The sequence below is a fragment of the Parasteatoda tepidariorum genome, chromosome 6, assembly GCF_043381705.1.
Source record: "Parasteatoda tepidariorum isolate YZ-2023 chromosome 6, CAS_Ptep_4.0, whole genome shotgun sequence".
In the NCBI taxonomy this organism is placed as follows: Eukaryota; Metazoa; Arthropoda; class Arachnida; order Araneae; family Theridiidae; genus Parasteatoda; species Parasteatoda tepidariorum.
Genome location: NC_092209.1, coordinates 6,855,645 through 6,868,984, shown reverse-complemented (window position 1 = coordinate 6,868,984; position 13,340 = coordinate 6,855,645). Strand labels below are relative to the sequence as shown.

Below are 13,340 nucleotides of genomic sequence, written 5' to 3'. Positions count from 1 at the left end.
ATTTTTTAAAAAATGAATCATATGAATTTATTAATATACACCACCCTAAATTATTGAAGATAATTTTCTAATTAATATAAAGATACTGAACATTAAATTAATCGTGCAAGAAATTTTCTTAAATATCGAAACCAAGAAGACTTACCACCCATCATGGATGCTTTCAAATATTTTTTATCTGTATATAAATTATTCCAAAACTTTATTAAAATTGTAATATCATCTCTCAATTCAGGACCTTTCTGTGTAGGACACATTGGCGGAGCGCTGCAATGAAAACAATTATAACTATTATTTCATTCAATGTGCAGCAACAATTCTTAAAGGTGTAATAAAAATATTTCTTTTTAAAAATGTTTCTCGTGTTTTCGCTAAATTGTTTTTATTTTTCTAAATGTTTAAACTATTCATTTAGAAGCTCCTGTTTTACATTCCACCAGTAGTTCAGCAGGAAGAAAGTCTTTTTATCCTCTTATGTTATGTACTAAACTTCACTCTACTTTACACTTATAGACTGACCAGAAAAAGCAACTGATTTTTATTGTAAACATATATCACCAGGGATGTCTTAATGGCATAGAGGGCCCCGGAATACAGAAATATTTTGAGCCCCTATAACATGTCCTACTGTTTAAAATCGAGCAACAAAAAATCCACGTGCATAAAATTGATTATTTTTAAGATCTCAATATTTTTGAAAAAATTTGAGATGGTAACCATTTATAATCCTCAATACTTAAAATTTAAATAATTTTGAAAACCATAGAAAATATTTAAAATAATTAAATAGATAAAACGCATGACTAGGCGAAATGAAAAATTTTAATAAGCAATTTTAAGCGAACTTTTATTGTTTTTTTAGCATTGGGGAAGTAGTTTTAGAGACATGAACTAACCTAAGTCTTTCTCACATTAATTTGTTCTACAGAAATATTTTTTTAGGAAAGGAATGATATATACACATTTAAAAATGACATATTTATGCTTATTTATAGTAGGACAGATTCACTTTAGCAATTAAGCTCAAAATTTTTAAAAAAAATAGCCCGGTGGCTGAGTGGTAGCACTTCTTGCTCTTGTGCTACAGGTCCTCGGTTTGCTCCTCGAGCCGGTCAAGGTTGACTCAGCCTTTCATCCCTTTGGTGAGTCGATAAAATGAGTACTTAGCATATATGGGGAGTCAACACTGGGGGTTCCACATTGATTGAATAGGAAAATCTGCTACTGCATCCCAGAGCTCAAGGTCAAGAAAATTGCAATGGGCACAGTAGACTCTGGCCCTCTATGGGCTATTGTGCCACTGAGTTTAGTTTAAAAGCAGTTTTAGAGACACGAACTAACCTAAAACTTTCTCGCATTAATTTTTTCTACAAGGATATTTTTTTAGGAAAGAAATGATACGCAAGCATTAAAAAATTACATATCTATGTTTATTTATAGTAAAACAGTTGCACTTAAATAATTAATATCAAATATTTTTTAAAAAAATATGCGCGCAAAAATTTTATCGAGTCAAATTAAAAGCATTAATATAAAATACAAAAATAAAGTAATTAATAAACAAATTTTCTATAAAAAAAACGTTTGGTTTATATAATATGGCTTAAACCATATTCAATTAAACCAGCCAACTGCATTAAACTAATATACTTAAAATAATGAGACATGAAATAATTTTTTTCGCTTTAATACTTATCTAGTTTATTGATAATATAGTTATATAATATAATTTAATGTATTATAAAAATTATTACACATTCATTTGAATAGATTTAATCAACAGAACATATTTCATTGATTTGATTTATTCCATAGAATATATCTTTTAAAATTTCTAAGGCAATGCATTTCTTCTTCGTTTTGCTTTTAAAATTACTATTTTTCAAAAGTAGGATTCTCAAGGGTCCTCAGAGTGTTAGGAGCCCCCGGGTACTGCCCGGTTATGCCTATGCCTAAAGACGGTACTACCTATCTATCTGGAATTAAAGAGGAGAAAAATTACCATTCACACCAGTTTTCTGATACGAGAGAGGAGTGAAATTAGCCTCAATCATAGTAAAATAAAGAAAAACATTTGGAAGCAGTAAAAATGAAAAATTAAAAACCACCAGAGGGTTAAGAAGAGGGTTCTTTGTAAGATCTAGTGTTATTGTATCCATTTATATGATTACTTTTTATTTAATTATCAATGCCAGTAATGAATGGTTTTTAAAAATATCACAGTCCTATAGAGTATTGGAAAGACAAAGCACTGGATAAAAATATGCATGCCACTAGTAAACATAAATATTTTAATTTATATCAGAAATTTTTTAAACTGCAAATGCAAATTGAATTTTTTTAAATATAATAACATTATTTTTTTTACACACAAGGCTTAGTAAATTCTTTGGAAATTCAAATATATATTTTTAAAAAACCTAAAATTAATGAACTTACCAAAAATGGTCTAATGCAGCCGTGTATATTCTTTCACGAAGAACATTTTTGCACACAGTTCGGGGTAATATGTCGCCTTGCAATAAGGACAAGCCACAAGATAAGAGTCTGCAAAAATACGACATAATTAGACACATCAGACTATTTCGGAAAGCGAATATGATTAGCAGAATTACCTACCTGAACCGGGTACTCATGGAAGCAATATGGCGATGGTTGTAATTCTGACGACCCACCGTCACTGGCAAAGAGTGATGCAAGATGTTTGCAAATATTTCAACTTCATTCATGTTGCAGTACTTGGCAACTTCAAGTCTCTCAGATAAAAACTAAAAATTTATTTCAGTTTGTGAGTCAATTGCTTTATTTTCACCAATCGATTTATTAAAAGAAATCATTAATGTAATTGTGTTAGATACCTTCACCCACAAAGAATGTGGACCAATGAAAGGACCATTTGGCTTCAATTCACAGCCTTCGTGAGCGGCTAAGGGATCCACTTGTTCTGGATCCTCTGCAAAAAGTCCAATTTGACGATCAATGGTCATTTGCCAAGCGGCTGACATCTCCTGAAGAAACTGTTTAAAAAAAACGCAAAGTTAAAAACATAAATATTTTTCAAATTAACTTAGCTTCGTTGATTGCTTAAATGTACAGTAGATCTATGTAATACAATTCTATGGAAGGTGTTTTCTACACTAGTACTGCAAACTCTTTACTGCCTCTGAGTTACTCTTTCCGGTGTATTTTGAAGCCATTTGGTTCACAACATGATGATTGGGTTTTAAGACTATCTTGAATAGTATTTCTTGTTTACATGTATCTATGACCTGATTTATTAGTTGCGTTTAAAACAGAATCATCAATTGAAGACCTGTCTTTTCAGGACTCCAGAATCACCATTTGAAAAAAAAATCTTTATAAAACACTTCTCACCTTGTCAAAAATATACCGGCTTAGAAATTTACACTTAAATGATAATTTGCAAAATGAACTTAATCTTGCTGCTCAAACAATATGCTAACTTTAAAGTATGATGCTACACTTTTGAAACAAGAACAGTAATAAACAAGTAAAAAGAGACCAAAACAGGACTGCCAAATAAGCAAGTACTTTCTGCCGAGTACACCTTTTTTTAACAATACATCTATAAATAACTAAAACAAATTTTCACCTCAAACTCACAGGAATTACTTAATATCATTAATATGTTATGAAATACAGCAGATTTGAGCTAAAAAATTAGATTATTTATTTATTTTAGTAAAAACAAAACTATCTGTTTGAAAATAATGCTTCGTAAAATAAGCGGTTGTATACTTTCTAATGGGAAGTATAGCAGGTCAAAAGCTCGAATTTGTTGTAGTTTATATTTATATCGAAAATACCATCCATAAACCTCCACATAAAACATTAAATTTGCAGGTGTGAAAAATAAAAATTTCATTTAAGTTCCGAAACTGAGCAAGAAAATAAATAGTTGCTAAGGGGTTATAATCTCTATAGCAAACCAGTTATAATGTTTTTTATGTTTTTAGTTTTATCCCCACAATTAAGAAATATTTATGTCTGATTTTGTCTTAAAAAGTCATTTGAATTTGAGAATTATTTTACAACATTTTAATAGTGATTTGTTCTTGACAAATGCATTGTTTAGTTGGTAAGCTTAATGATATGATTTTAAAATTTTTATTTCAGCTATGTACAACAACTTTCAGTGAAAATGCCTTCTTACGACTACACATATAAAACTAAATGATCAAATAACACAGGAAATTGATTCTAGGAGAAGAATAAAACAACATGACAAACTGCTCAGTGAATAAATGAATGAGTAACTCGATAAGTCTGCAAATCAATTAATCAAAATGTCAACAAATAAATAACCATTGAATTTAAGAATATAAAAAACAATAATTTAACTATTCAGTGGATAAACTGATTCGTTCATTCATGAATTTGTTAACATGAAAAATCACTCAATTATTGGTTTGAACGCATGTTAATCTGTTTAATCAATGTCTCATAGAATTAGTTACTTTTAAAACACTGATTAATTAATGAGCTAATTTGTATATTCATTGATTAGCTGATTCATGCATTAAACCTATTGTTGATATGCTCATTTAAAGATTCACTGATTCATAGATTAATTTTTTCTTTGATTTTGGAATTTTTTGATTTCGAGTTTTCAACCACCGATTTGTTTTTTGGCGTTATTTGCGTAATTCGGTTATTTCCTGTTATTTTTGTATTAAGAGTGAGTTCTAAATGAAACTTGCAGCAAATAATCAAAATTAAATGTTAATTTGTTTCATATGAAACCTTCCTAGTTATGGTGAATGTTCCCAGACTTTAAATGGTAACACTGTGTGCGTTCAAATTAAAATTAAATAAAAAATCTCACTTGTAGTTCCATGTCAGATCTGTCAGCTAGAAGCCACTGCCAACATGAAATAGCACACCTCATTGCTTCGTCTGTAAATAATTCCACGGGAGACCAGCAGAGGGCGTGAAGGAGACGACGATCAATCTCTACACGGAAGAAAAAAAGTGATTTAATAAAACTCAACAGTTTCTAACAATAAAAACAGATTAAATGGAGAACATACCTTTTGTGGCAATTAGCAGAGCACACACACGATTCAAGCATTTATCATGGCTTTCAGAATCTGTTCATAAAAGAATATCACATATTATATTAGGACAATTTTGCCGTTTACAAATGTTGAATTTGTAGACTTTGAAAATACATAACTTAGTTAAAAAGAATTTGAGTAGTTCAAATAATTTTTGTGAAAATAAGTCATAGCGTTACTTACACATACTCCAATTTTTAGAATATTTTATAAATTTCAAAATTTTTTACATGTTTCTCAACTCTGCAAATATGAAATTTAAAAATCATAAAATTACTCATTGCATTATTGTTGCTTAAAAAACATATCGACATTATATTATTTTAAAAAAATCACATGATGAGCTTTGGGCAATATAATGATAAGCCCCATTTTGAAATTGTTTGTCCGTTTTTTTTAGAAGTAAAATGACCTTTTTATCACTAAAGACTGTCTTTTTTCTTGTTGCCTCTTTTTCTTAAAAAAAAGAAAGAAATAGAGCCCCTTTTAAACGCCCTGCTTTTTACAGATCTAGATTGAATTCTGCTATAATAGGGTGCATAGCCAAAATAAGCACCTTTCAAGTACTTTTTAAGGACTCTAAAAACATTCTTAAGCACTACATACAGTAACAAAATGCAAAATAATTTTCCAAAGAATGCATGATCATGATAAAATAACTAGCTTCTGACAAAGAACTCTTTTCTTGATTACATTAGCCACCATAAAGAGATTGAGAGAATTTTTGGTTCAATTTCAGAGGGTGGAAAACGAAGCCTGAAATTGTAAAATACAGCAGAGTTGTACATGACAGTGCAAGAATTTCACTGAACCCAGCTTAGTAGATGCACATGCGGACTCGCAAGTATTTTATCAAACATGTAAAATGATTGGTGCCTTCATACACTACGAACCAACGGTATGCTGAAATGGATTGTGGTCAGATGAATTGTGAAAACGTTGAATAGAACAATGTGAAAAACGGTGCTTCTGCATAACACATGGTGAAAATTAACATGATAAAGAAAACAAAAATATCATTGTCAAAAATAAAAAATTAAGCACTTTTTAAAAACATGCAAAGAATAAGGTTTTTTAAAAAATGAAAATCAAAAATAATCACTTTTTATAAATGCTAAGTACCATGCAAGAATAAAAACTAAATATTTCACTGTAAATACCTTTGTTTTCCCATGTTTTGGCCAAATCACTCAAGAGTTTATTGGTTATGCCCTCTACAAACTCTGTCGAACCATCCCCAGCAGATAATAATCCTACAATCTAAAAAGTAACAGTTTTATTATTAACACTAGGATTTAATATATATATTTTTAATTATATAATGTATTTATAATGACTTAAAAGAATAATTTAAAGAGATATTTACAATCTTTGCTTGCAATATGATAAATATTCCTTGCTATTGTCTTGTTTCATTGATAGTTATTAATTTTTCAAATATATAGTCGAAAAAGAAAGCAAACCTTTGTTTCATGAAGAAATTAAAAAATGAAACATAAAAAAAGAGATTTAAAAAACAAATAAGAAGGTAACAAATTGATAGTGAACCAACATATAGAGATTTATATATGTGTCACATGTAAAGCATGCTATTATAAAATGTTATCTAAAATTGCCAATTAAGTGAAACATAAGAGATGTTTGATCTAGTACATGCGAAACATGTATTGTCTAAATAAGAATTATACTGAATATTTAATATTTGAATTGTAAAAAATAAAAGATGACAACCCACCTGTCCAGCAAAATGGCATCTTATATGTAGTGATGCGACAGATTCAGAGTAGTTGTTTTTGACACAAGGAGGCCATTTATCAAGTGTTGTATTCTACATTAAGATAATAAAACAGAAAGTATCAATACACGGATACTTTTCATTCACAATCAATACATTTTCATTTAACATTGAGTAGATAACCTACTGATAAGGGTGCAGAGACTGCATTGGGGCCAGAGAAGTTAAGCACACTCTCTACGGCCATTGCTAAACCACTATGATGTTTTAAACCTTCATTGGCATGTTGACAAACAGAAAGATATCCCTGCAAGATAATACATTAATAATTAACCATAAGCATAGCTGGTTAAAGTCTGATTCTTTCTTTTAAAGCATAATCACTTAACCCTCTCTGATAATATACATTATACTCTCGATATCTCGAACTTTAATGCCTTGAAAACCTTGTTATGTTGTAAAAACATTTTTTCCTCTGGACATTATATATCTACCTAATGATAATTTGAATTTCTATATCGAAGGGTTTCTTCTCAAAACCTTGTTATGTCAAAAAAATTTCGAAATAGAAAATGAAATTCTTTTGGAAAAATCAGAAAGTTTATCTTTCTAGAATCTTTCGGAAGTTTATTGTAAGCCAATAATTTTCAATTCAAAGCATAATTATTTTTGTCTTACTTTTAAAACTAAAGTAATAATTGTTGTATTTAGACATATAGTCAGCTATCATTACATACATATTTATCAGAATTTATTCTCATGTTTTATGATTCTATTTTTAAAGTAATATTTTAGAGTATATTTTTCTACTTTTTAGAACATACTTAGTTCCAAAGTTTGTTAGTTATCTCCAGTTAAGTTAGCTATATCTAAGTTTAGTTAGCCATCTCTAAGTTTAATTAGCTATATCCAAAACTCTCCATCTCGAAAGTTTTTTAGCGTCCCTTCAACTGTGAGATATCAAGAGTATACTGTATAATGAATATTACATAAAATTAAGAAAGATATTAATCAGCATGGAAAAATCAGAATTTTAAAATTACAAACATTTCTTTGTAAGGAAAAATATTATCTGGCACTGGAGTGACGGCATTTTTTATAGCAACTTTTTCAATGAAAATAAAATGTATGCAACTTTTAATTGTAAATAAAAATATTTTAAAACTGTAAATACAGCCAGTTTATACAGTACAAAAACTAAATTGTACTTAGACAAGAATACATTTTACTGAATAAAAATATTAGAAAACAAAACTTCAGTAAAGAAATTTCTTTATATATAATACACATAAAGAAATCACAAATAATTTTTAGTAGGAAAATTCAATAAACATAAACTCATACCACTAAATGAGATCGTGTAACAGTGGGTGCCCACTTAACAGCTTCTTGTAAAATACCCTGACTTCGGGCAGCAAAATCATTGACAATATTCTGTAACAGATAAAATTTCAACTAAGTCACATCACAAATTATAAATTTTACACATGAAACTGTTAAGTATAAATCCCAGCATTATTTTAAAATTGAATATAAAATTTAGTTTCAACATGAAGTTTATTATTTTTTTATAATAATAATGATCTTATTGTTGGCAGGAAAAAAAATGACAATGTTTACCTCTCTTATTTCCAAAGTATCAGTCAAAGTCAACTTATGAGATGTTCTAGGAACAGTCAACTCAGGATTATCCTCATTTGAATCCTTCACAAAAATAAGGACAACGTGAATGAATTCACATATAAACCAGTTAATACTAGTACAAAAATTATTATTTCTTGCTCATTTACTTTTTTAAAACATTTTTCCTTTTAACAATACACTGAATAATTTTAAAATAACAAGTTAAGTACATATGACCACATAATCTAAAGTGTTCAATTAAGTGAAGAAATAAGGTAGACTATCCGTATTAAATAAAGCAGTTAATACTAGTACAAAAATTATTATTTCTTGCCCATTTACTTTTTTAAAACATTTTTACTTTTAACAATACACTGAATAATTATAAAATAACAAGTTAAGTATATATGACCACATAATCTAAAGTGTTCAATTAAATGAAGAAATAAGGTAGACTAAACCGTATTAAATATATTTTGTTAGAACACATTAATGAAGAAAAAAAATTAAAGAATATATAAATAACAATTTTTTGCTAATTTTTAAAAGTATACAATGCATACAAATTAAATCATTTTATGTTATTAGAAAACTGTTTATTATTTTCTATCAATGGATAAACATTTAAAACAAAATTCCCATTATATTATATACATTAAATTCATCATTAACTTCCTTTTTCAGGTTTAACTTATTTAACACAACAAGTTTTATACTGCTTCAATATGAAAAGCGGCTCTAAACTAATTGAATATTTTCTTCTATCAGATGTAACTTTTGATTTAAAAAACAATTTATCTTTCACAATTGTTTTACTTAAACAAGATCAGTGCTATAAACAAAATCATGTACCTAATAGTAGTCCTGTTTATGAAAAAGAGAAGCCATTTAAAGAGGGTTTTAAACATTTTAAAAACATTGTTTGAACTTCAGGAATAATATTAGAGATTGATTAGAAGTTCACAAACAACTGTATCTTATTGCTAACAAAATCAATATACTCTCAATTTTTTCAACAGTCAAAAAATTACATACCCATTTTAAGGATAAAGATAAAATATGCAAGATATCGAGCATTGTCCACAATACGCGGCCACTCCATAATAAGTGAGGAAATCTAATAAATTGAAGAAAAAAATAAACATTTTGTAAAGCATTCTTAATTAGAAACAGTGGATATTTGAGAACTATGCATTACCTATCAACAAGCATGGAAAGATGACGATCAGCTACACGCCTGATTTGTTTTTGTGGATGATTAAATTTGACTAAAAGAAACGTTGCATGCTCTTCCAACTCATCATCACGATGTTCATTACGTGACTAAAAACAAAAGAAAGAAGAATCCTCCAGATATAACACACAAAAGAAAAAAATCAATAACATATATCACTAAAAAAGAAAAATCATTTACATATAACACAGAATAGAAGAAAAGTTATTTTCTTATAATACCCAAAAGAAAGAAAAATCATTCATTTATAACACAGAGAAGAAAAATATCCTTATGAGTAATATAAAATAAATTTACTGTTAAAAAAACCTTAAATTATAAATGATCAGATATAGTTTGACTGTAATTTCAAAATCACTGCCCAAAAATATTGGCATTGATTTTAATTATTTTTCAAAGTTAAGTGGTAGTTTATTAGGTGGTTTTGTTAAATTGAAAACATTTTTGTCACCCAAAAATCAAACTTTTTCTATAAATTGACACTTAAAAAAAACTATACAGCATATTCTCTTTAGCATGAATGTATAACTTTTAATAAAAGTGCAAGATAATAGGTAAAAAATAAATAATAGAAAATCAAATTTGTTTTTTCCTTTTCTTTCTTTGCATGTTGTTCAAACAAGGAATATTTTCTTTTTATCATATCGATGAGATGCATTAGAACAATTTGTTTGCAATTTTAATTCGAGGTAGAATTAAAATCATGAAGAGAAATTTTTTTATATCAGTTTTAAATTAAAATCAAGATGCATGAATTTGAGTATCATTATAATATTGCATTAATAAAATATCAACTTGAAGACTATGTAGATATTCCTATTAACAGCTCCTGAAAAAGCAAACGACAAAAACAAAACAGAAACCATTGTGAATCAAGCTTGCAAATCACACGGATTTATATAGAAATCAATTCTTACTTATGTATGATTTGAAATTCATGTGCTGCAATAGCAATGCAATTAAAAATATCAGGATTCTGAAACATATGCAGTAATGTGGCGTAATAACAGTAAACCAAGTGGCAAAACTATGTGGATTTACAATTTAATCGTCATAAATGAGTACATCAAAAAAAGAAAGAAAGTAAGATTACTAGGTAGTACCACTTAATATTCATGGGATGTAACATTGCTTTATAATGTCAAGATTTTAAAAAACTAAACAAATATTCATATAATTACAAAAAAAAAAAAAAAAAAAAAAAAAAAAAAAAAAAAAAAAACAAGAGTAAGATCATATAGGTTTACAATAGAAATTCACATATTTTAAAATAATTTTGAGTTCAAAACTTTGATTCTTCTACTCGATTAAATAGAACATCTACAGTAAGTAATTTTTCAAAATCCGAATTCTACAAACTCCCGAGCAGTCTAGATTATCAAGAATGAACAGCAGTAAACTTATATAATGTGAGTGATGCATGACATTAAATGTCAAGGAAAGTAAATAGGGTATAGAAGTTTATTTCACACTTTCAACAATTATATACAATAATTCTACAAATTTAAATAAAATTTTCTTATTCTGCTTTCAATTGTAACTCTGGGAAGTCACATAAGCTGAATAAAATATTCAATGGTACCTTTGCTGACATGACCTCCAAGTATGTTTGAAATACTTTATCAGACACAGCTAAAATGCATTGCCACATTCCAGCCTTGTCTTTCTGAATGGTAGTATCTTCGAGATACTGAATCATGCAGTGGAAAGGAGTCTTCTCTTGAACATGACGAACCCTATTAAAAAGAACACATTATTATTTCTGATATTTAATTAGCGTATAAGGTGAGCCCATTTAAAAAAAACGGCTATCCAGTGAATAACTGCTGATTTCATTTTCTTATTTTTGATTTTCACACACTAAGATGCAATCATAACACTTTCTATGAATGTCAGCAACAACCATTTAAGTACTTACTATGTTTTAATTTGCCTCTGTTGGCAACAGAACTATTCATTGATTGATTGTTCAATTGATTGCATTCACCTGCCTGTAAATTAGTTGAATAGTTTGGAACTTTTGAAATATCAATTTGCATTTTTAGATTGAATTGTGCATTTATTAAATTGAAAAAGTATTAGAGTCATAATTTACAAATCATTTGTCATAACCCAGATATTTTCAGATATAAAAATACATATTCATAAAAAGATGTATGTTCAATTAGAAAAAATAATTTTTTAAATCAGAATTTCTCTTAAAACTAAATTTATAGGGTGAAATGGAAATCTAACTGCTTAAAACACTTTTTTTTTTAATGAAACAATAAAGCAATTAGCAATCTGAAGATAATTGCAGGATGCAAAAGTAAAATAGCATCGGTTCAACGTTAAACCAGTTTCCACTTTAAAAAAAATCTTAGTTACTTAACAACTGTCAATTTAGCAGAATATAGTCATCACTTTATGAACAATCATGGGACAAAAACACTATTTTGTTTTAAGATATAACGCCTATTTTTAATTTTATTACAAATAAATTTTATATTTTATTTGGCATTTTTATTATTCACAGCTGGGGCCGGGATAGCATGGTCTGCAGGGTGCTGGATTCACGTTCGTGAGAACGAGAGTTCGAATCCAGCCAACCGAAGACTCCCTGTGTAGTAAATGGTAACTAGTGCACGCTAAATCTGCCGGGTCAAAAATTCTCCATGCTCTATAACAAATTATACTTCTGGGGGTAAATTTGATCATTCTCTGGTTCAGGTCAAAATTACAATCTGTGGATGAATGAATGGATGTATGAATGAGTCCTCCCCATAAGCGGGTGTGACGTATTAATGTGGAGTGGAAGTCGAATACTTGGCCAATAGATGGCGCCACTGGAAAACAAGAACAATCGCATCCCTTGCCTTAATAGCCTACGACAACAACAAAACCTAACCTAACCTAAACCTAAAACCATAAACCTAAATTCCTCTTTTAGACTGAAATCTTCCTTTTTCCACTGTGTGTTTAAATCTTATTAAATCTATTTGACTAAAAAAATAAAAAAATCGCGTTAACTGCTATGCAATAAAAAGATCAACGCAAGTAACAAAAAATTAACAAATGGGATTTTTAAATTTATATGCTTGGTATTTTTGCATGATAAACTACATATTGCAAAAAAAAAATAATAAATAAATAAATATTTCAGAAATAAATAATTCTTTTTAAAATAAATTCTATTTTAACATTCATAGCGTTGGCGATAGAAAGATAATAAAGTCAAGCCACTTTTCACAAAATTTATAGTGAATCGCTGGTGTTATATTTTTCAATTGCACACAGTAGTTTACACAGAAATAACTCTTCTAATATTGTATACTCAGTAATTAAATTTAATTAGTAAGAACTCTACTTATTGAACTAAAACACATAACTTTTCCAATATTATTTATTCTGTAATAACATTTAATACATAATAATTTTAATAAGTAATAACTTATTAGTAATAACTCATTAATAACTTTCTAATTTATTTATTAATTAATTTACATATTAATAACTTTACTAGTATCGTCTAATTTAAAATAAATTACCTAAGAGTCTCCAAGTGATAAACAGACAGTAAGTAGGTGCATTGTGCAAAATTCAATTTGTTAATCAAAGGAGTCACATCAGCTTGGTGGTCGAGTAAAGCCAAGATTTGATTCCTCAATTCTTGCAACTCAGCCTGTTTAAA

At 28.4% G+C, this 13,340-nt stretch overlaps 1 protein-coding gene across 2 annotated transcripts in view; it reads right to left on the bottom strand.

Moving 5' to 3' along the window:
• The window catches only part of LOC107439252 (phosphatidylinositol 4-kinase III alpha), a 67,998-nt gene that overhangs the window by 23,428 nt on the left and 31,230 nt on the right, over positions 1–13,340 (bottom strand). For both annotated transcript variants that reach the window (XM_016051775.3, XM_043043516.2), the window contains 15 exons: positions 13,198–13,331; positions 11,253–11,406; positions 9,635–9,759; positions 9,472–9,553; positions 8,434–8,517; positions 8,158–8,247; positions 7,001–7,120; positions 6,814–6,906; positions 6,239–6,338; positions 5,052–5,111; positions 4,847–4,974; positions 2,859–3,017; positions 2,620–2,768; positions 2,440–2,547; positions 146–267 (listed from right to left, as the gene is read on the bottom strand). In XM_016051775.3, the coding sequence (XP_015907261.2) occupies positions 146–267; positions 2,440–2,547; positions 2,620–2,768; positions 2,859–3,017; positions 4,847–4,974; positions 5,052–5,111; positions 6,239–6,338; positions 6,814–6,906; positions 7,001–7,120; positions 8,158–8,247; positions 8,434–8,517; positions 9,472–9,553; positions 9,635–9,759; positions 11,253–11,406; positions 13,198–13,331 (1,708 nt within the window). The remainder of the gene's footprint in view (positions 1–145; positions 268–2,439; positions 2,548–2,619; positions 2,769–2,858; positions 3,018–4,846; positions 4,975–5,051; positions 5,112–6,238; positions 6,339–6,813; positions 6,907–7,000; positions 7,121–8,157; positions 8,248–8,433; positions 8,518–9,471; positions 9,554–9,634; positions 9,760–11,252; positions 11,407–13,197; positions 13,332–13,340) is intronic.